Raw genomic sequence first — 23,952 nt, forward strand, 5'->3', positions numbered from 1 at the left:
TAGAACAGATGGGATGTTATCAAATCTTGGATATAATGCTGGATTTGTTATTGGTTTACTAGTTACTATTTGTGGCTTTATGTTATCATTTTCGTTATCTTTATATTTGGCTACCAACGACAATGCTAAATGAAATTATTGATAGTGTAAGTAAAATTCGAGTTTTTGTTGATTTTGTGTTTTCCATCCATGTGACGATAGGAACATGAAAGTCACTTTTTAATAAGAGATTCAACAACTCTTCGGCTATTTATGCATAAATATTTATTAAATAAGGATTATTTTTATTTATCTTACTAATATGGAATTATCATTAAACGCATGGTATTTAATAATTATTGAATTAAAAAAATTGGTTTTTTGACATTTATGAAACTTGTAAATTTATAAGAAAAATTTAACTAATTTTTAATAAAACAATTTCAAGATAATCATATTAAAGCATATTAAACATTTAAAACACAATTAATAATAATGAATGGAAAATTACACATAAAATGAAAGTTAACTAAAATTGTTAGACAGCTAACATTTCTTTTTCATTTTGATCCAATTCAATCGGAACTGGATCTGCTTTAAGTGCTTCATATTTGGGAAGCATTACGTGTGAAACTGCTGTGTCATTATCTTCATAACGTGGCGTAGAATTGGCTTTATCAACTAATTCATGATACGCTTGTTCTTCAACATTAGTTTAAACCTCCTCGATTAAATATTTTCATCTTATTGTTTTAACAAATTTTTAATTTGATTTTTTTTGAAAATGTTTCATGTCACATGTCTGTAAATAAAACATGTGAAGTAATTTAACATCTTTGTAAAATGGTTTTATGCTTCTTAACACTCATTTCTAAAATAGTTTTACAATAAATAAACATTTTTAAATTTATATTCATTTTTATTTATAGCATTAATTTTCTTCATCATTTATGAATTGATTTATTACTTTCGCTTTACTTTTTAAATTTGAATATGTTATTTTACCATTGGCACTTATTTTTTTTTATTGATTAATAATTAGTTCCATGTTAATTAAGTGTAAGTGTGAAAGTTATAGTCTGTGATGTAAATAAGCCATATGTTCTTTGATGTTTATACCTCATTATTCATCGTATTGAATGTATTAAAGATATTTGATCATATCCATTTAATATCATTATAAAAGTTTTAAAGTTATTTTTAAGACGATGTAATCCATTAATGTTATGTATCATCGAAATATTTTATTTCATAAGACTCATATAATATTTATAATTATCATTACAAAATTTACAAATATCTAATATTGAAAATTATATTTGTTCAATAAATTTTTCTTCTTGAAAATCTTCGGCAAATGGATCTTCTTCAATATTTATGTTACTTATTCCTGTAGTAAATGTATTCGTCGTTTCGTTTTCATTTTGTTCTGATTTATCATTTTCATAAATTTCTTCTTTTTTATTTCGAATATGTGTTAATAATATAATTAATAATATGATAATGACTATTACTATAACAATTACACAAACAGAAATGATGATAATTGTTGTTTTATTGTCGTTATTTTGATTATCATTATTATCAGTGTAAAACATTGTAAAGAAATTGGAATAATAATTATAATAAGTCGAATAAATAACAATCGTATAATTGTAATAAATAAATTCTGTTTCAATGTATGAAAATGTCGAATTATTTATATATAATGAAAATGTTTTCGTTTGTGTTTCATAAATAGTTAATGAATGTGTAATTGATAATGTAATTGTTAATGTGTATGAAAATGATATTGAAATATCACTTTGAAGTGATGCAGTAAATGTATTCGATTGATTAAATGAATGCGTTGGAAGTGGTTCACATGTTCCTTCTGTGTTGTCTTTGGCAACATTTAAATTTCCAAATTTACTTCCTACATATGTTGGATATGTGATAACACTTGTAAAAACATTAGAAAATGCACTTACTCCAATTTCTGGTTCTGAATCTCCATAATAATAAATGCATTGAAGATTATAACAATTACCAAATGCCGAACTTTCAATATTTTTTATTCCATAGCCAAGTGTTAATAAAGTTAAATTAGAACATGATGAAAATGCATAACTTCCAATTGTTGTAACTGAATTTGGAATTGTAATGTTTTTGATTGATGAACAAAATGAAAATGCTCCACCACCAATTTCTGTAACATTTTCTCCAATTATAATCGTAACTAATTTAGAACATGACGAAAATGCATAACCTCCAATAGATGATACTGAATTACCAAAATCAACTGAAACAACTGAAGGCCATCCTGAAAATGCATTACTTGGAATTGAATAAATATTTTCACTGATAATGATAAATTTTGTGTTATTTTGATATTGATCAACATAAATAAAATCATTTGAATTTATGATTGTAAGTGTTAAATTATTTTCATTATATATTTGATAAGAGTTCATGAAAAACATAACAAAAATTAAAATATTTTCAGTTTTTTTCTTATCTTTTATTTTCAATGTATATTTGGTCGTTAATATTTTCTGAACTGAAATTGTGTTTTTATGATAAAATTTGATATAAATAACCGGAAATGTAATTGAAAAAATGACGGTTAATTGAAGTAAAACATTCAAAATGTTTGGTCCTTCTTCGTTGTCGTTTTGCATCAGAAAAAAATGTGAAAATTCACGTTTTATAGGATATACATCTTCATAAGATTTGTTACATGTTTTTTCAAATATACCATTTTTGACAAATATATCAATTTCGAAGGATTTTTTCAAAATGTTTGAAAAATATGTTCTTTGAATTTTATGTTTGTTATTAAAATTCTGATGTACAACTATTGTAGATTCATTATATGGTATCAAATTTAAAAATAATTTGTTTATCAAAACTTTATAATTATTGTTAAATCTTTTAAATTTTTTGTTCATAATTTCATTAATTGATACATCCTCATCACATTTGTAAGTCATAGGTTTCTTGTTTTCGTGGTTTTGTATTTGTAATATTTCTTTTTGAATGATATAAGGTGTAATAAGCTTTGTATCGGTTATAAATCGTTTCATCATGATCGAAATGCTGAATAAAAGAAAGATCCTCATGTTTCAGCTTGTAATATATATATAGACCTTCACCAATTACACATCGGCTATCTCAAAAGTTTAAAATCTCACGGTTAAACTTTTAAAAACCTGTTGTTTTATTGTCGTTTTTCAAACCAATTTTGAAATATTTCTATCGATTTTTTAAGACGATAATCAAAGAAACAGCTTTATAACATTATATTTTCACTTTTAAATAACATAATGAATATATGTTATAGAACTGAATTTATGCTTTAATTTGGTGTGCTGTTCATTTATCTAAGATGTTTCCATCATCATAAAATTAACACTTTTTTAAAACATTGGCAATTCTGTTATTTCTTGCTTTTAAAGTTTATTATTATATATATAATAAACAAAATATAAGGAGTTCTTCATGTCCGAAATCAATTACATTGTATCTTTAATTTAAAAGATATTTTTTGATTTTGAGAATAATGAATTCAAGTAAAGTTCATCCCAATTCATTCAAAAGCTAACATTTAATGTATTGACAATTATAATTCAAAATTATTGATCGTTGTTCAACAATATTTACCTTATTATATTTAAAGTCAGTGATACTATTTAAACATCATAAAATTCAAAATTTCATATTTAAATAAACGAATTCAAAGCATTCTAAAGTCAAAATGATATTATCCTTAATATGATTTCATTTTATTTTATATGACAACACATAATTTGTATAAAAATTAAATTAAAAAATTTCATTATTACACATTTTATTCATAGCCAATTGTCTTCATCTTCTTTCACAATATCTTCAACTAAACTATTTACTTCTTCAATTTGCTTTGTACTTGACGTTGTCGTGTCCTTAAATTGTAACTTTGAATTCGATTTTTCTTTCTTGTTATTACTTTTCACTAAAAATATAACAATTCCAACAATGATCAAAACAAATGCAAATGATCCGCAAATAATTCCAATCAAAGCATTCGTCGTAATTCCATTTGGCGAATTTTCATTGGAAGTGTAAAACATTGTAAAGAAATTGGAATAATAATTATAATAAGTCGAATAAATAACAATCGTATAATTGTAATAAATAAATTCTGTTTCAATGTATGAAAATGTCGAATTATTTATATATAATGAAAATGTTTTTCGTTTGTGTTTCATAAATAGTTAATGAATGTGTAATTGATAATGTAATTGTTAATGTGTATGAAAATGATATTGAAATATCACTTTGAAGTGATGCAGTAAATGTATTCGATTGATTAAATGAATGCGTTGGAAGTGGTTCACATGTTCCTTCTGTGTTGTCTTTGGCAACATTTAAATTTCCAAATTTACTTCCTACATATGTTGGATATGTGATAACACTTGTAAAAACATTAGAAAATGCACTTTCTCCAATTTCTGGTTCTGAATCTCCATAATAATAAATGCATTGAAGATTATAACAATTACCAAATGCCGAACTTCCAATATTTTTTATTCCATAGCCAAGTGTTAATAAAGTTAAATTAGAACATGATGAAAATGCATAACTTCCAATTGTTGTAACTGAATTTGGAATTGTAATGTTTTTGATTGATGAACAAAATGAAAATGCTCCACCACCAATTTCTGTAACATTTTCTCCAATTATAATCGTAACTAATTTAGAACATGACGAAAATGCATAACCTCCAATAGATGATACTGAATTACCAAAATCAACTGAAACAACTGAAGGCCATCCTGAAAATGAACCACTTGGAATTGAATAAATATTTTCACTGATAATTATATATTTCACAATATTTTTATATTGAGAAATTTCATTAAATTCATTTGAATTTTTGATTGTAAGTGTTAAATTATTTTCATTATATATTTGATAAGAGTTCATGAAAAACATAACAAAAATTAAAATATTTTCAGTTTTTTTCTTTTCGTTTGCTTTCAATTTATTCATTAAAAATTTGATTTCATAAAAGAAAAAAAATCCCAAAATAAAAAAGTTATAAGTTAGAACTTGAGCATTTTCATTGAATTTGTACATTTTTTTCATGAAATTATTATTCATTGAAATTGGTAAATGAGCTTTTAATGAAAAATGATTAAATGTCAAAGAAAAGAATTTGAAATAATGTTTAACATATGATATCGGTAACTTTAATAAATAGGAATGATGCTGATATTCTTCTGTGATATAATTAAATGTATTTGATTCATTCGCTGTTTGCATAATAAATTTTGTGATTTTAATGGATACACACTCTTTGTTATGGGCTGAGATAGGTAAGCATGTATACCCTTTGGATTCTAAAGTGAAATAAGGAGAATGTTTGAGAGTTTGAGAACTAGATAATTGATCACTAAAAATCCTTGAACCTGAATTTTTTGGAGAGGTTTGTAACAAGCAAAAGAAATACATGGGTAAAACCAGAAAGAAAGAACACATTTGCGAGAAAACTTGAGAAACTTGCTAATAAATCAGTCAAAAACGATACATAGAGTTTCAACCGCGCCGCGTTTTCGTCGGTTCGTTGGTTTAACTTTAATTGATGCATGTTTTGTTGTTTTTGCGATCGGAAGCTGTTTACAAAACTGAAAACGTAATGTTTTTATTGAAAAGTGACAGAAAGTTCCCTCATTTCAATTGCCAAAACAACAAAAAAAAATGAAAGAAAGTGGTGTCGCTCGACATCAACAAACGGTAACTTATGAAAGAAAAACGCTCAAAAAGTTCGCTTCAATTAACAGAAATGAAGTATTGAATTTTGAATGCAAGTTTTGGGGACTCCTATAAACGGCCACGTTTTTTTTTTTAAACCAACTGGATTAAGCTTGCTTGAACTAATAATTTGCTATCAATTATGTACTGAATCAACCAAGAAATACATATAATCATAAATTCATTTCCGCTAACAATTTCACAATTTCAATTGAATATTTAGAATCGGAATTATACAAGAATAAGCTTCGTGTTGTTTGATGAGCAAAGCAAAAAGGTTGAAATATATGTTTTTACAGAATGCGATGTGTTTCGAATATTCAATAATAAATAAATATTTTAACATTAAAGAATAAATTTATATATATAATATAAACAGAAAATAACAAATTTTTTACACATTCAAATACATTAAATAGTTTCTTTTTCTTTTGCGAATCCACCGCAATTTCAGTAATATACATTTGAAAAATTGTTCATTGAATTTTTTAATGATTTCATCTTCTGCTAAATCAAATGATTGAAAATATTTTATAATTTCATATGAGCAAATTGTAGAAGTATAACTTCGGCCAAGTCCATCAAATACACAAAACAAATCAAAGTTTGGAATTATATTAGGAAACACGACTAATGAATCTTCCATAGTATCTCTATGACCTTTAAGTTCTTTTAATATTGAGATTTCATTAAATAATGAATCAACTTCTTGTAATGATGATTGCAATAATGAAATTATTTTGAAATTTTGTATCATTTGTAACATGTCATCGCTCATTTTGAAGTTTTCTCATTAAAAATTGCAGTTGCAGTTATTTCTTTATTTAAATGAATTGATGTTCTTTAAATATTTCACTTACGGCAGCTGCTGCGTCATCGTTTACTTTCATTGAACCAAAACCAACCAAACCGAATGGCTTTGGCTTCTTTGGGTTGTTATCTATTTTGAGTGGTGCAATTTTCTTTTGGTCGATCAATGGTTTAAATGCATCTTTTAATTCGTCGGCGACTTCTTTTGTTACCAATCCATAAAAGAACTTATTGGACAATACCATCATTGACTTTCCTTCGACTTCTTCTTTCTTTTTATCTTTAATTGCGTTATCCAAACCAGACAAGTAAATTGTGGCGTTTTGTTCTGTACTTTTGATGATGAACTTCTTATTATTCTTTGCTAAACCTAAAGATACATTTAAGTATAAATTCTCAACAAGTAAATTCTTTGATTGTGACATAAATGAGTTTCGTTCTGTGAAGAATCGTTGGCAATTCTTTTCAAGGTCTTCTTTTGATACTCCATATAAGTTTTGTAAGTTACGAATAATACGCATATCTTGATGATGTGAATCGATTGCGAGTTTTCCTGCAACAAATTCAATACGGAAAACTCCATCTGCGACTTTGTTAGCTTGAACAATTTTAACTGATCCGATTTCATATAATGAATCACAATGTGTACCACAACATGCTTCAGTATCAATGCCATTAATATCGACAACACGGATAGCATTACCTGGTATAGCTCCTCCTTGATATAATACAAATCCCCAACGTCCTTCTGCTTCTTTTCGGGAGTACACTTTTTTATAAACCTTTGAACCACTGAGTATTAATTCATTTGCTACTCGATCGATTTCTAATAATTGTTCATATGATGGTAATTCATAATGTGTTAAGTCAATATGTGCACCATATTTAGTTTTCTTGGCACCATTTTGCCAAACATGTGGACCAAGTACTCGACGTGCTGCTGCAGCAATTACATGTGTAGCTGTATGTTGTACACGTAATATTTCACGAACTTCTTTATCGACTTCTTGGAATGCTTCTTCTCCTTCAATGTTTGGATCAACATCTGTTTTCATTATGAAGATTACTACATTTCGGACTTTTTCGATTTCGGAGATTTCATATTTAACATTTTTAACTGTTATAAATCCTTCATCATGTTGTTGACCTCCACCTGTTGGATATAATATTGTTGAATCACAAACAAATGATTTTTTGTTAATTACCTTAAGAACTTTAGCTGTATGTGTATATACATGTTCATATTCCGGTAAATTATATAACTCTTTGGTAGCTGGTAAATTACTTACATCATATTGTGATTGTTGTAACATTTTTCCAGTACGAATACGATGTTCATCAAACTTCAACCATAAATCATCTGGCGCTTGTTGCCCTGAAAATTCGGATATTTCTGCTGGATCTAATCCATATGATTCAATTGCTAAGATCCAGTCATTAATTGTTAATGTCTTATCACCTTTCTTTTTATCAATTAATGACTTCAACATACTAATGCTCTTAACTTTACCAGTTGTCCATCTTTCATATTCTAACTTAATAACTGTCTCTAAGCAGCGAATGTTCTTAAACTCAGGAACAAATCCTTTAAGTCCATTAATGTGACTCTTAAATAAGCCAATGATTCCTTCGACGCCGCCAATCTTTTCGAGCCAATTACGTTTCTTTAAGATTGCAAATACACGGCGAAGAACATTACGGATATTACCACCGCCGCCGACATTTGATGGTAATGCGCCATCTTCAATTGCAAACAAACATGTGCGGGTATGATCGCAGATGATGATAAGATCTGAAAATTGTTTAAGTTCTTCTTGGAAACGTTCAAGTTTCGTCTTGTTTGGATCATCTTCGCATGGACAATTTAGTCCCATCTTTTCGCCAATTTTAAGCCATGAGCCACTGACGTCATCATTTTCATCTACATCAAATAACGCTGTGTATTGCGCAAATTGACGGAAATGTTCCGTATCAATTGGTACTCCAAGTTTGGCGCTTAATTCAGGTAACATGTAATCAAAGACATAGATATATGATGTCCAGCCTCCATTAATGAGCCATGGAATTCGTTCTAAGCCAATACCAACATCAATAACTTTGGTATCAATTGGTGTAAATTTATAATCAGGTGAAACAGCATATTCCGTGAAAACCATATTACCAATCTCAAGGCCACCATAAAAGAACTCAACACAAGCGCCACAGTTACCTCCACCTTGCCATACATCTTCAATAAATGTTAGGCCATCTTTCTTAAGATGAAGAGTTTCGATGCACCATCGATAGTTGTTTTCAATGCAGCTGTCTTTCCAATAGATTTCTTCAATTTCGTCATATGGAGGTTGTGGTGGATGTGTATGATCAGCATGGTTAAAGACTTGAATACCAAGCATGTTAAAGCCGGAATAATGACGACCTGTAACACCGATGTTATCAAGATCATTGAAACGAAGGCAAAATTGACATTGAATAAGTGGGTTACCTGGTGGTTCGGATTCACCAGAAACACAAAATGGTTGGTAACAATAAATACCAGCTGCTACAAAGTCAACATCACTACGCCATCGTGCAACAACTGGGTATCGGGGTACGACTGTATGAGGAACACGAGTAGTGGTGAACGATTTTTGGAAGTCTTCCCAAGCTTGATAATAAGTAATCTTTTGATTGGTGTTTTCTTGATTGATGAATGAATAACCTCCAGCACAAATGCTATCACCGCAATTGTCACGAGTAGGATCAGATGACCAGAAGTATTTGTGACATTTCTTGCATTGTAATCTTGTGAATCCTTGTGAAGATAAGAATTTTGTTGGCCATGGACTTTTACCTTCGGCCATTAATTGATTAAAGAATACTCTAGCTTTCGATTTGACTTCAGATGGTGTTAATGGAACTGGTCCATTATCCTTCTTTTGAGCAGCTTTTGCTGGGCTCATTTTTTAAGTGGGAAATTTGATAAAGTTCGGTTTGGCCGGGCGATTCAAAAGAAGCAAACAAATATCGCTTCAAAAAGTTTGTAGTGTGGCAAAAGAAATTGATGAAATTAATCGTTCGTCTATTTATCTTAGTGAAAAATAAAATATGAAATCATTTTTATCTGTCATTCGTGAATTAATTTGATATTTAGTTTCAGGTAATATTTCGCATCGTATGGAGATTTTAAATAATTTAATTGGTTTAACTTATCAAGAAATTATTTCCCTGTATAAAACAAGTAACAATATTAAGAGTTTCATAAAAAAATGGGTTTCATAGTATACAAGATTTATTAAAACAATTTAAGTTTATGCAGCGCTACCGCTACTGCTACTTGATGTATCAGATTTGCTAGATTCGTGGTCGCTTTCTTCTTCAATCAAATCTTCTTCTTCATGATAACTTTCACTTGATTCCATTGAATCTGTTTCATCATCACTGTAATCGACTTCGTCGTCATCAGAGTCACTCGACATTCCTTCAGAAACATAGTCCTTGAGGACAAATTTCTTTGTGGTGAAATTGGAACCAAATCTTTTTTCAAATAAATGAACATAAGTTGGTCCAAACCATCCTCCATCAATTTCTGAGTACTTATCAATCTTTAGGTCATAGACATCGTGGCAACAAGGACAATAAAACATCACACTATAAAGACCTAATCTATCTGAAATACCATATGGAAGACATTGAGCATTGCAAAAAATTCTGGGACACTTAGGATATTTATTGCCTTTGTAAACATCTTTCATAAAATCAATTCCATCATCAGAAGATAAAAAACGTGCATGAAGATACCCATAGAGTAGAAATGCTTGTTGAATAATCTCTTCATTCTCTTCATATTTGGCATATACTTTAGGATCATTGAGAACGTCATAAAGATCATCCATATTTGTAAAATATTTCTTCAGACCATAATAGTTAAAGTAATCATCCAAATAGTATTTTGGGATTGGAATCATAACTTCACCATATTTTGAATTTTTCACGTATGCTACAAAATTAGAGCAATTAGTCATTTTCCCAAAGGAAAGTCGAACAAACATAGTCAATTTGTGAGTACGTTATTTCTTCAAGTAAAATGCACCACCATTTTGATGAGAAAGAAGAAACCCTTTTAGATGTAACACTTAAAAAATACCCAAAAGAATCAATGAACAAAATTTTTAATTTGAGAATATTTATGACTACAAAAGTTACAGAGGAATCTTCAAAAGATAAAATTTGTTCTTATCTCACGAAATGGATTGGAAAATCAGACTCAGATTCTATTTATGGTCTCTCACTTTTATATCCAGGATCAACAATTCATTTCATCCAATCAAATTATGAGAGAATGTTTCAGTTTTTAAGGGCATTTAAAAAAGACAAAGATGTTCATGGTATGTGGCCTGTAAGGATGTTAATTTCTACTGATAATGTTGTTCCAGACACGATCAAATTTTATGATGTTTCACAAATTGATTCAATGAAACAAGATTTTTTTACAGCAAATGCAGCTCTTGAAATATCTATTGCAGAAGTTTATAATTCTTTTCTTTATTTATGTGAGAGTTTATCCTCATTACCAGATAATACAAGAAATGACTCTTTGCAAAATTTAATTAGAGACTATTTCAAATGCCTCCCAGCGGACTTCCGCGTTTTGGGATTTGCTGAGAATGCAGAACTTCCAACACTCGAAGAATATCTTGAAATATATGATGAGCCTATTGAATGGACGCCAATGTTTGAAACAATTTGGCCACCAGAACAGCGACATGATCTATCTGTGATTGAGCAAATATCTGAAAATGATAATGAACAGAACCAATCTTAATTTATAAAGATTTTTGTGTTTTATTTTTGTGCATCTTTAAATGCTAGTGTAACATATCTAAAAAGCATTGTTATACTCGATTTTTTGATAATAATTAGATTGAATAATGTTTTTAAATTCTATTAAAAAAAATAGATAAAATAAATTGATAAAAGCGAATGAACTTTAATAACAAAGTTTTTTCTCTATTAAATTGTTCTTAGTGAGAAAAGATTACCCAGATTTATAACCGTAGAATCAGTATGGTCCATAAATTATAGAAAATTTTAATTGAGTCTCACAATAACCGCTTGAATTCAGAAATTTACTTGTTCCAAGAATGAAGAACACCCCACAAAAATCAACTCCAGCCCACTGGGAGCTTCTCACCCCAGAGGATCAACATGGGTACGAGATGCTTCAAAAGGCTCTTGCCTCACCAGAATGCAAAAATCGTCGAAATAAGTCAAATGAAACTTTTATTGAAGTGTTAAACACAATCAAAAATTATGTTGTAAGAGGTGATGAAGGCGATATTAAACGATCCCTTGTTTGTGGTATTGTTTGGCTTGAAAGTGGCATTGCAATAAATACTCATCAATTAAGCCCACTTATTCATAAATGCAAATCATCTATTAATGGTTCATTTCAATCTCTTGGATATGGTACAATTCCTACTGGTTCAGATTCCTCTAATGAGCTTCTCTCAACATTTCCATTCATGCGTGCTAATTTTTCAGAATTACGCCAATGGACCATTCGGCAGAAGATAACAGATAACCAACCAAAAGCAAAAATCAGTCAACTTGTTCTCCAAAAACTTCAGAATACAGCACCGCCCGAAGAAGATAACTCAACTAATACCAACGAAATGACACTCACAGAGTTTGTCCGTAATCTCCTTGCACAAAAAGGTCAACGTGCTGTACTTTCAGCACCACCAATTCCACCACCAAAAACCACAACAACACCTCCACCAGATATACGGGACGATCCTTTCACATTTATTGGTGATAGTTCTGGCTTCAATGCATTTGATTTTCTCGATGAACTCTAACCAAAATTTTTCGCCAATTTTTAACGTTCTCCGTTATTTTAAACGGTCTCTTTAAGACCTAAACGGCCACATCGAACACAAAATTAAAAGATTCTGGAAAATATGGTTATTCTTTTAATGTGATGCCCGCCCAATTTTTATTAAAAGCTATACCAAAATCATGAAGATAATGAGGAGATCTTCTAATAAGTTTACAGGTGACCAATTATGGAATCTTCATCAAGTAAATATTTGATACGTCGAACAGAATTAGCTGTGGTTACATGTAATACACCGGAAATACTTCCCATTCTAAAATTGCTGGATCATGTGTTTTGGCACTTTATGATCATGAAGTTAACGGTCAGCGCCGATAACGAATTTTCAACGGTCGATAATAACCGCCAGTAAATTATCGCCCAATTCTGCATATGGCATTGCGCTCTCTTTCGTAGCAGCGCTGAGAGCAAATTAAAGTTGGTCGTGCGATTGTTCGGGATTACGTACATAAACTTTGACTAAAGCTGTTAAAATTTGTAATTTAACTTCTGGAATTTCATCTTGAAATGAATCTAATAAAACATCAACGTTCTTTATGATGGTGTTGTACTCATCAAGTATCCATATGGCAGCTGCTTTCGCTCGAGAATCTTTGTTTTTTTCAAGATTGGAACAAACTATTTGAATGATGGATTCAAACATTCCAGGGAAATGTCGAAGGGCATCGGCAATAACAGTAATAGCTTCTTCAACGGCATATTCAGCTTCAACAAGTTTAACAAGTACATCTACACAACGACGAGCTCCTACTTCAACTTTAATAGCGATCTTCTTTAGAGAATTAATGGCTTTTCGAACAAAGTGAACATCAACTGAATTACAATATTCCTCAAGTTAACCCATACGTAAAGTTTTTAGCTGTTATAACATGAACCATAATATCAAGTTTTTCTAATTTTACATGGCTTGGATCATTATATTTACGAAAGAAAAATCAGATTTGGTTTGAGAGGAATTTTGGATACTTTATAATTAAAAGTGACAGGTTGAATTTCAACCTGAGATTATAAACTAAAGTTATGATTGTGGGATACCACCGCTCATTAATGAAACAACTTTATTAGCCGCTATCTTTCGCTGGTGACTATTATTTGAGTCAAGCATATCTCTGAGTTTGGAAATTTCTCCTTTTCTTGAACATATGTTAACATCAGAAACAAATTCTTTTCAAAAGGTAAATCTTACTTCATTGTTGTGAACAGGTTATGTTACTGTGATAGCAAAGCAGATTGAGGTTAAAATGACCTTTTTAAGAAATTCAATATTTAATAAAAGTTGTCCATAATTTTTAAAATCGATTATGATCTCAAAATATATTGATCTAAAACTAATCTGTATGTTATTCATCAGGACTATATGTTTTTCGCTATCATTAACTTAAATGACATGTTAATGATTTTATAACTACTATATATTATATTTGTATCAAACGTAATAGTAATTGTTATTGATGGCAATAAGATTTGCTTTCCACTAGAATCAGGATCCTGATTTGGAGATCTAAAAACGAGAAATGGAGTTGATCCAATCCATTTGAAGGTTTTAAAAAAAGCTCATTTTAAATGTGATGTTTTCGTTAAAGTGCATCTTTTGTACAAATATGAAATATTTTACAATGAAATCTGATTTAAACGGATTAATGAAAAATGTTTTAGGAAATTTATAACATGTAAATATATATATATATATATAATTGTCATGCTATATGGCAAGATCTACTTAGGATTAAATTTTTTTCTTTTTCTACTTTGAATGGATTTGTTCAATAAGGTTTTAGAATGATAACAATTCTTTACCAAAATGGAAAGAATTCCATTTGATCATTTGCTTCATCTGTTATCTCATCTTGTATTCCTTCTTTTTTACTAAACATTTTAATTATTTCGGTAAATTCATTTTTTTTTTTGCATACATGTATGCTGTACTTTATATAATTTTCAAATATAATAATAAAATCCAAAAAAAATTGGATAAACATTAAGCTTTATACATAAACATCTTTAGCATTAACATCAATTCCTTCTTGTTCAAGAAGTAATTTAACTATTTCTGTATGACCATTTTTAGATGCAAACATAAGTGCTGTCCAAAATAATTTAAATAATTTCCAAATATTATTTGTGAATTCTCATCAAGCCACTTTTTGAAATGAAAAAATTAAAAAAAATAATTTCGTTCACAATTTTCAATTCAATTTAAAATTGCAAAAATTTTATTGTTTATAAGAAAGTGCCTCTGCAATTTCCATACCAGCTCTGCTCATGTCTACTGAAAATAATGTGCAAAACTATTAATGTAAGCTAGTAACGTACAACATTTCATATTCTGATTCTTTTTAAATATAATGAATGCAACCATTTTGTCATGAGTAATAGGAAATGGTTCTTCGTGTATTAGATTTATCATCACTTTGGCATATGCATGAATCAGCCTATCATATGTACTTTTCGTTCCTGCTGAAACATTTGCGGCTGATATTGTATCAGCTTCAGCAAGTAATTGCTCCATCAATGACATTTTAAATATGATTCATAAAAAAAAACTTAAAAACAATATTGAAAATTGTGAACGAAATTACTTTTTTTAATTTTTTCATTTCAAAAAGCGTCGATGAGAATTACACATAATAAAGGCAACTTTTTAAGACGATGACCAAAGTTCATCGTCTTAAAAAGTTGCCTTTATTATTTGTGAAATATTAAATTATTGAAATAAATTTTAAACTAAATAAATAAAACTCTTTATCATTAATATCAATTCCTTCTTGTTCAAGAAGTAATTTAACTGTTTCTGTATGACCATTTTTAGATGCTAACATAAGTGCTGTTTTAAATAATTTAAATAATTTCCAAATATTATTTTGAAATATCGAATTATCAAAATAAATTATAAATAAAATAAATAAATATCTTTTGAATTAATATCAATTCCTTCTTGTTCAAGAACTAATTTAACTGTTTCTGTATGACCATATTCAGATGCTAACATAAGTGTTGTTTCAAATAATTTAAATAATTTCCAAATATTATTTTGAAATATCGAATTATCAAAATAAATTATAAATAAAACAAATAAATATCTTTAGCATCGATATCAATATTGTCTTGTTCAAGAAGTAATTTAACTATTTCTGTATGACCATTTTCAGATGCTTTCATAAGTGCTGCCCAAAATATTTTAAATAATTTCCAAATATTATTTTGATTTATCAAATTATTAAAATAAATAATATATTTAGCATTAACATCAATCCCTTCTTGTTCAAGAAGTATTTTAACTATTTCTGTGTTACCTTTTGAAGATGCTCTAATAAGTGCTGTGTTAAATAATTTAAATATTTCCCAAATATTATTTTGAAATATGAAATTATAAAAATAAAAATTAATTAAAACAAATAAATATCTTTAGTATTAATATCAATTCCTTCTTGTATTAAAATATATTTAATAAGTTCAATATTTCCTGACTCTAATGAAAATACTAAAATATCTTTCGGAATTTGATTACTTTCAAGAAAATGTTTAATGAGAAATATGTTTCCAATTCTTGCTGCTTCATTAATAATGTATTCGCAAATTGGCATCCCTTCTTTTTGTAAAAATATAAAAATTTCATAATTATGAGATGAAATACACTTCTTTCCAAATTCTTCTAAATTATTAATTTCAGCAATTTTATTTTCATAAAGATATTTAAAGATATTATTTCGATGAAATTCAATTGCTGCTTCATATCCACTTTCAAATGATGAATGATTTTGTTCACATAAATGAATGATTTCTTCATTTCCACCTGCAACTGCATATTTACCTGTATTATTTACTTTTGCATTACTCATAAGTAAATATTTTCTCATAAAGTGATGGTTTAATTGTTTGATTAAAATCGAATTCATTTTGTGATGATATTTCTTGAAGTTTTTCTATTTCATCATTTCGAATTATTTTCGAAATTTCATTAGGATTATGTCCTTCTTTAATAAGTTTCTTATGAATTTCCCAATCATTCTTTGAAAGTTTTTCAATGTTTACTATCTTTTGTTTCAAATATTCTTTTTTTTCTAGAAATTTTTTGGACATGTAATGTATAAAATACGATTCTTCTCTCATCTGTAAAACTATGTTTGATTCGCATAAATTTTCTTGAATCATTCTCTCAAGAAAATAATTTGATTCTTGAGAATGTATATTTAAAATCATTTGTAAAAAAACTTTATGTATTTTACTTTGAATTTGTTTGTTATCTTCAAAATTTTTTATTTCTTTAATGAAATTCATATAGATTTCAAAATCATTCATACCTGATACAAATGATGAATAAATTATTTGACTAATAAGTAAGTTAAATGAATAATGGTAATTATTATCAAATATATCAAATATTGAAAGAGTTGATTGGACAATATTTTCTTTATTTAATGAAAATATTATTTTTTGAATATACTGAATTGTTTCCCAATTGTTCATTTTTGTTTTATCTCTTTGTTTCATTTATAAAAAAATGTGGCAAAATAGTTCGTGGATTTTAAACGGTCGAAAATCTGTACGTTAAGGGAATATTTTTTTGCTTGCAGCTTTATCCTTGATAAATAAAAACTTATCCTATTCAACAAAGCTCCTGTTTTCTCTAATCTATCTTTCTATATTATAATTATCCTTTGCTAACCGATTTGATTTTTTTTGAGTTTTAAATGCCTCTAAAACTCATTCATAGTAAAATTTTTGCTTAGCTAATATACTTTACACCATCAAAATAATAATTTGTTTCGATTTATATAAGAGAATTTTCAAGCAAAACAAAAACCCGCCTGACAAATTTTATTATTCTAAATTAAGGGGAAAAAATTATTACATTCTCGTGAACAAAATCTTTTCCTGTATAAAATTCTTGGAAAACGATAGGTACACGAACCATTTTCATGTGCATTAATTCCGAGCTATAGTGAAAGGATAAAGTTTACTAATAATTTTTCATCGTTACAAAAATAAACGGTTCCCATTGCTATTGTTACGAAAGTTTTTACAATATCACTCTACATTACTTTCTTTATTAGTGTCATTGCCACTAGTAACATCCATTGAATCCACATTCCAATCAGCTATGAGTTTTAGCATAGTAACTTTGGCCAAATGAACATATTCTTTGATGCAATCTTTTGGTAAATCTTGTATTTGTACGATGTTTGAGCTGATTATCTGAGCATACGGTTCCACATCTTTATTTCCATTTTTACAAATTTTCCGAATAAATTGTGTTAAGTAAGCTAAAGTATCTTTTTGGATCTTTGGTAAGTTGTTAATTACTTTAGGGATGTCATCCAACGGAACATCTTTAACATCGTTAATAGATATCAAAGGAGGTTGTAACTTACTTAGAAATCGTTTTAACAATGAGCCTAATTCTTTTACCGTTGCATTTTGTAAGACATCTTTACCTGCTTCGATATCGACCACCAATGAATTTAATCTTTCGGAATCAGTATTAAATAATATATCTTCAACATCACCACGTGCGATTAATGTTTCACAAAGCTTTTGCAAAAATAATGGTAATGGTGAGTTATTGTATGAATAAAAGTTTTGCACATACAAAATTTCAGACAAAGACGATCCAAACAAATGGCGGAGTTTGTTCTCAATAATTGTGTCAATGTACGTATCGTTCAGGTCACTTGGCGGTTTCCCTTTGATGAGCGTGACGAATCGGATATATGACAAACGTGAGATACGTGCAATGACTTTGTTGATGTCATATGAATATGTGGAAAGAAATGAGCGAACTAATGATTGAACTTTTTGTGAAGGAATGAGTATTGTACACATAACTAAGATTAAATCCCACCCTCTATAACAAGCATCATTGGATTTACATGTGTATACTTGTCGAAGTAATTCTACATACGTTTCATCAATTAATATAGGTGACTCATTGGCAATATGGATAAATTGTGAAATTGGAGTTGTCTCAGAATCATTCATATAATGGACAATATAGGTAAAGGTAAGCACAGCTTTTTTGGCAAGTTTGGAATCGGAAATTTCTAATAATGGCATCATATTTGGATTTTCATCATATGATAATACGTCCGCACGTGCGTTAGACTTTTTCTTGCCTACTTTACGGAAGTTCTTTTGTGCAAAATCTTGGAACAAAACAGTATCTTTATCAGTAAGAATTGAAAGAGGCAAATATGGAGGTAAATCAGAGCTAATTTTGGTTTCACATGAAAAGAGAGTGGCTTTTCGCCCTCTATGGCGTGTAATGATCTTTTGTTGTGAATTTGTATGTTTAGTTAATAAAGGAGTTGATCGAAGTTTGCCATTTTCATTTCGTACTAAAGACCTCAGCGAATTATGGCTTGCTTGCTTATAACTAATCTGCATATTTGTGGTTCCATCATAAATAATTGAATTATCTGGAACATTCCAATATACCTTATTTTTAATTGGTTCATGAAAGTAGTTTTTTCCATTGTTTGTTTTGAATAAATAGAAAATTGTTCTACTTGCACTTGCTTTGGATATCATTATCGAAATGTCACTTTTGGAAAACAGGTGGATAATTCTGAATAAAAATAATTATTTTATTGTGTTAACAGCAAATTTGATCGCATATTTTATTTCGATAATGTAAAAAATAAAGAAGTGTTATGAATTTAATGTTTGTTTTGTTTAAATGAATTTATTTATTGCCTGGGAGAAACATTGTTATTTTGTAAAAATAATGAGAAAGTGAAATGACAAAATTTGAATGATTATTTGACTTTTTCATAAGGCAAAATGCTTTGTTTTCAGAAATTAAACGTTTAACCGGCAAATAATCATTTTATGACAGAGCACCCCTGTTATAAAATGCGACTTGAAGTTCGCACAAGAAATTCTCCTTAAATTTTAATCTTATAAAATGTAATCCTGAGATCGAAGAAAAATTTAACCAGATCTTCACAAAAAAGATGTTGATTTGAGATTTTTTTTAATTTGTAATTTAGTTGTTTTGATTATGCTAGTTTAATGATTTTTCTTTGATAAGGAGTAAAAGAACGAAATTTAATTTTTATATAACAAATATTTTTTTTTAAATCAATCCCTTTGATCTGATTTTATGGTACTTCTACAGAAAGCTTTGTTGAAAAATTACAGCAACTTCTTGTACAGTGCGATTTTACATTTCAAGAAGAAAAAACATAACTAAAATCAACACCACCACCTCCACCAGAACAGAAACCTACACCTACATCAGCACCTAAACCAAAACCAACTCCAGCACTAAAACCCAAATCAGCAACTTCTGATAATACAGAGCAAAAAATAGCAAATCCTAAACCAACACCAAAACAAGAGAAACCAAAAGTCACAAAAACTTTGGTTTCTTCATTATACGAATCCTTCCCTGATTCATCAATACCAAATTCCTCTAGAATATCAAAAACAAAACCACAGCCCAAACCTTCAAAACCTGAGCGTCCCATTCCATCTCAATCACCATCACCCAAGGAAATAATTCATGATTGTTCACAACCTCCCACCATATCAAGAAGAAATTGAATCCAAACCAATCAAATCCAAGCAAGATAAGTGGGCTAATTTTAATCGGCGCTCAGCCCAAAGCCACGAAACAGAAGACCTCAGCAAGAAGCCGAAGACTCGGACACATCGGGCATTGAAAAACCTCCACGATACGTGATTTCATTATATAAATTTTACATCTTAAGAAATTAAATCGTTTTTATTTATTCTATTTCTCATTCTTTACATATTAAATCCAATACCTTTGTAGCCTTTTCGCTTATATTTTCATCATCAATTACGACCAAGTCATTTAAAATATCCATTAAATCGTTTGAAAAGAACTCATCAATTTGTTGCGACAATTGGTTTCCATTTTTCAAGACACAGTATATGTTTCCTATCATATCCAATGCCTGGATTACGAAATCTTCATTCGACGAAGACATCACTTCAGTTACCACATACATTACTCCGCTATTAAATAACTCCTGAATATAATTAATATCGGAAGTTATTGTAGCAATTATCAAAGCGAATAAACATAATTCTTTTTTACTTTCGAAAGACAAATTTTCTTTTTCTTGACAAAACTTTTGTAAAATTGGTATAATTGGTAAAACTTTTATAATGTTATTATCGATTTCAATGTATTTTAATAATATTTTGATAGATATCGAACAATATTTCCCATTCATATTCCATAAAATTAAATCACAAATAGTTTCAGGTTTTACAATTCGATATAATACATTAACAATTTCGGGAGGCGACTTATCTATTAATAGATATATTACATTAAGTATCGAATACCAATATTTTTCTTGGTTTACATCTTTTAAAAATGTAAATAGATACGCAATTAAACCATGTTCTGCAATTAGTGTTGGCGTAAATGGATATTTTTCAATGAGTAAAAATAATATACTATTGATTTCAATAAGTAATTTATACTGCTTTTTGTTTAATAAATCGATAAATAATAATATAAATTTGTCAATGATTTCAACGGGTGTATTGTCTTGGAATTCGAAAAAAGCTATGAAGAAATGAAGAATTGCTTTTTCAGATTTAACAACATCAAGAGTTGGCTCTGGTATTGCGGTACAGTTCGCTTCAAGTACAGTAAGAAAATGCATAGGTAATAACGAAGTCATAAACGGTTGATAAAAATCATCCGAAAATGATAATATTGAACCTGATATTTGTGCCATGTAGCGGGCAGAAAAAATGGTGTCATTTTGTGTTAGTAACATGGAAAAACTTTTAAAAATATCAAGTGATATTAAATTATAAGCTATTTCATTTGATCGCAATGTACTAAATAAAAGAGTTTGAAAAGCATTTTCGCGTGTGGAAAACTCAAAGTTGGAACACGCAATATTCAGAATAACAGGTAACGCATTTGTTTTCAGAATTAATTGATGATCACAATTTTTAACTTGAACAAATTTCGAAATAGTATTAATGTTTGCTTTAAGGACAGGATAGTTTTGTGATTCATAAGCTTGAACAAGTATTTCTAAATCACCAACAAAATTGTATGTTTGATTTGCAAATGACAGTGGAGCTTCTTGTTCACTAAAGGTAGGCGTTGTAATCATAAGCATTTTTTGCATTTGGCGAATATCATTGGGATTTCTCAGTTTGTATGTGCTATTCATGTGAGACTTAAACGAACTCTTTCTGAACTTTGGAGCACCCCGTTGATTATGTCGATTTAATTATTATTCAAAACTTTAATATTTTTCTTTATTTATTTTATAAAATCAAGTTATCATAATATTTATAACATAACAAAGAAAAATTTATCCAAATTTTTTTCTTATTTGATTTATTTTTTTTTACACAAACGATTGAAACACATATTAAACTATGAAAAGTTAATGTTTTTATGGATTTGCTATAATAAACATATAATATATATTAGAAAGCATGAGATTCGATAAATAACGAAAAAGTTTGTATTTATTAAATTAATAAACAAATTAAAATATTATGTTCTTAAAATATGTTTATTTATATCTGACTGATAAATTTTTCTTCTTTGAAATCGTCTGCAAATTGATCTTCTTCAATATTTGAATTATTAATCCCAACTGAAAATGTATTATCGATTTCATTAATTTTATTATTATTTTCATCTGAAATATTCATTTCTTCTTCATTTTGTTTTCGCTTCTTATTTTGGTATTTAATCATAAATATTATTATTATCATTACAAATACAATAATTATTACAATTACAATAACAATTATAATGATAATTAATGTATTATTATCATCAGTGTTTATTATTACATCGATATAAGAAATATAAAAGAAATTCGAATAATAAGTAAAATATTATAAATAATATATATAATCGAAACAAATATATTTAGTTTCAGATTCAATGAAAGTAATTGAATAAAATTTTAAGAAAGTATAATGATAAACTGATAAAGTTTTTGTATATGATGAAGAATAAGTTAAAGTATTAGTATTAACGAATGAAAAATTCATCGAAAATGTATTAACAAAAGTATTTGAATCAAAATTACTTTTTGTTCTCGTAAATGTACTTAACTTAGTTAATGTTTAAATTAACAAATGTATTTAAATTAGTGAATGTATCACTTTGTGTGAATGTGCGTGTTGGCTGGTGACATTCGTCAAGTGTTGTTCCCTTAGTAACACTCATATTTCCAAATGTTTCATTTTGATATGTTTCTAATGTCATAACTGTTGTCGCTTTTATATTAACAAATGTATCATTTTTTATTTCTGGTGAAATTACTCCATTAAAATGAATACATTGAAGTGATGTACAATTAATAAATGCATATAAACCAATATAATTGACATTTGCACCAATAAAAATTCTTTCTAAATTATTACAACTTGCAAAAGCATAATCCATAATAGAAGTGACTAAATTCGGAATTGTAAATGTTTTACTTTTCATATTTGGATAACAAATAATTTGTGTAATTTCTTTAGCATATAAAACGCCATCATTTTGATAATTCGAATATCCAATATTTTCTTCTGAAACATTAATAAATTGAAGTTTTGTACATTCTAAAAATGGATTCCCAATCGAAGTAACAGAAATTGGTATATAAATATTCACAAGGTTTGTACATCCTCTGAATGCATCAGATCCAATACTTCGTACGCCTACATCTAAAGTTATCGTTTCAAGTCTTGTACATTTATAAAATGCATTACCACCAATGTTATTACAACGAATTGTAATATTGTTTGATGAAATACATTCATAAAATGCACCGTCTCCAATTGAACTCATTAATTTTTCTGGAAATTGCACATATTCTAATTGTTTACATGATGCAAATGCTCCATTATTCATATTCATATAATCTTTTGAAAGATCATTCAAATCAGATACTGTGAGTGTTTTTGTCTCTGCTTCATATGATTGCTTTGTATTAACAAAAAATATTATCATCAAAATCAAAAAAATTTTGAAATTTTGTTTATTTTTGTGACAAATTAAATAACTTTTATAAAATATTTTATAATAAAAAAAAGAATATTAAAAATAATTAAAAATGAAATAATATACAAATTGTTAATTGTCGATTTAAATATTCCACAAAAGAAATTCCTCAAAAAATAAAATATTTTTACTTTATTTATTATATAAATATCAAAATATATTGATTAAAAGAATAAAATGATTTTTAAATTTCAAAGAAGAAATTAATTCGTAAACATTTTTTTATGTATCAAATAGTTTTATAAATAAATGAGTTAATAAATGATAATATTTATAACTTATTTTATGAATCTTTTCATATGAGAAAAATAAAATTTTGCTATTTGATTTTTGATATTATTTAACAAATAATGAGTATATTCGTTCTGAATATATTTATTTGCTGTTTCATTTTTGTTTTTGAAATTTATATATTTTATATTTTTATGAAGAATATTTTCATCATGAAATATGTTGGAAATAAAGTCAATAAAATAAATGCTGAAAGTAATTAACAGATGTA

General features: G+C 28.1%; 6 protein-coding genes across 6 annotated transcripts; 2 read left to right on the forward strand and 4 right to left on the reverse strand.

Moving 5' to 3' along the window:
* Nucleotides 1-6,578: 6,578 nt before the first annotated feature.
* On the reverse strand, nucleotides 6,579-9,503 carry GO595_000799 (alanyl-tRNA synthetase; the record flags this gene model as incomplete). The annotated part of the gene is made up of 1 exon (XM_067921525.1): nucleotides 6,579-9,503. One exon carries the CDS (start codon nucleotides 9,501-9,503, stop codon nucleotides 6,579-6,581), a length of 2,925 nt encoding a protein of 974 aa, XP_067779055.1.
* Nucleotides 9,504-9,851: 348 nt separating this feature from the next.
* Nucleotides 9,852-10,565, reverse strand: GO595_000800 (Casein kinase II regulatory subunit family protein; the record flags this gene model as incomplete). Its single annotated transcript, XM_067921536.1, has 1 exon — nucleotides 9,852-10,565. One exon carries the CDS (start codon nucleotides 10,563-10,565, stop codon nucleotides 9,852-9,854), a length of 714 nt encoding a protein of 237 aa, XP_067779056.1.
* A 449-nt stretch (nucleotides 10,566-11,014) lies between these two features.
* Nucleotides 11,015-11,365, forward strand: GO595_000801 (uncharacterized protein; the record flags this gene model as incomplete). The annotated part of the gene is made up of 1 exon (XM_067921547.1): nucleotides 11,015-11,365. The coding sequence occupies one exon, from the start codon at nucleotides 11,015-11,017 to the stop codon at nucleotides 11,363-11,365; it is 351 nt and encodes a 116-aa protein (XP_067779057.1).
* Nucleotides 11,366-11,684: 319 nt separating this feature from the next.
* Nucleotides 11,685-12,401, forward strand: GO595_000802 (potassium/sodium hyperpolarization-activated cyclic nucleotide-gated channel 1; the record flags this gene model as incomplete). The annotated part of the gene is made up of 1 exon (XM_067921558.1): nucleotides 11,685-12,401. One exon carries the CDS (start codon nucleotides 11,685-11,687, stop codon nucleotides 12,399-12,401), a length of 717 nt encoding a protein of 238 aa, XP_067779058.1.
* Nucleotides 12,402-17,467: 5,066 nt separating this feature from the next.
* On the reverse strand, nucleotides 17,468-18,823 carry GO595_000803 (RhoGAP domain containing protein; the record flags this gene model as incomplete). The annotated part of the gene is made up of 1 exon (XM_067921569.1): nucleotides 17,468-18,823. The coding sequence occupies one exon, from the start codon at nucleotides 18,821-18,823 to the stop codon at nucleotides 17,468-17,470; it is 1,356 nt and encodes a 451-aa protein (XP_067779059.1).
* A 785-nt stretch (nucleotides 18,824-19,608) lies between these two features.
* Nucleotides 19,609-19,908, reverse strand: GO595_000804 (uncharacterized protein; the record flags this gene model as incomplete). The annotated part of the gene is made up of 1 exon (XM_067921580.1): nucleotides 19,609-19,908. One exon carries the CDS (start codon nucleotides 19,906-19,908, stop codon nucleotides 19,609-19,611), a length of 300 nt encoding a protein of 99 aa, XP_067779060.1.
* Between the last annotated feature and the right edge of the window lie 4,044 nt (nucleotides 19,909-23,952).

Source organism: Histomonas meleagridis (genome assembly GCF_020186115.1).
Source record: "Histomonas meleagridis strain 2922-C6/04-10x chromosome Unknown contig_111, whole genome shotgun sequence".
NCBI lineage: Eukaryota > Parabasalia > Tritrichomonadida > Dientamoebidae > Histomonas > Histomonas meleagridis.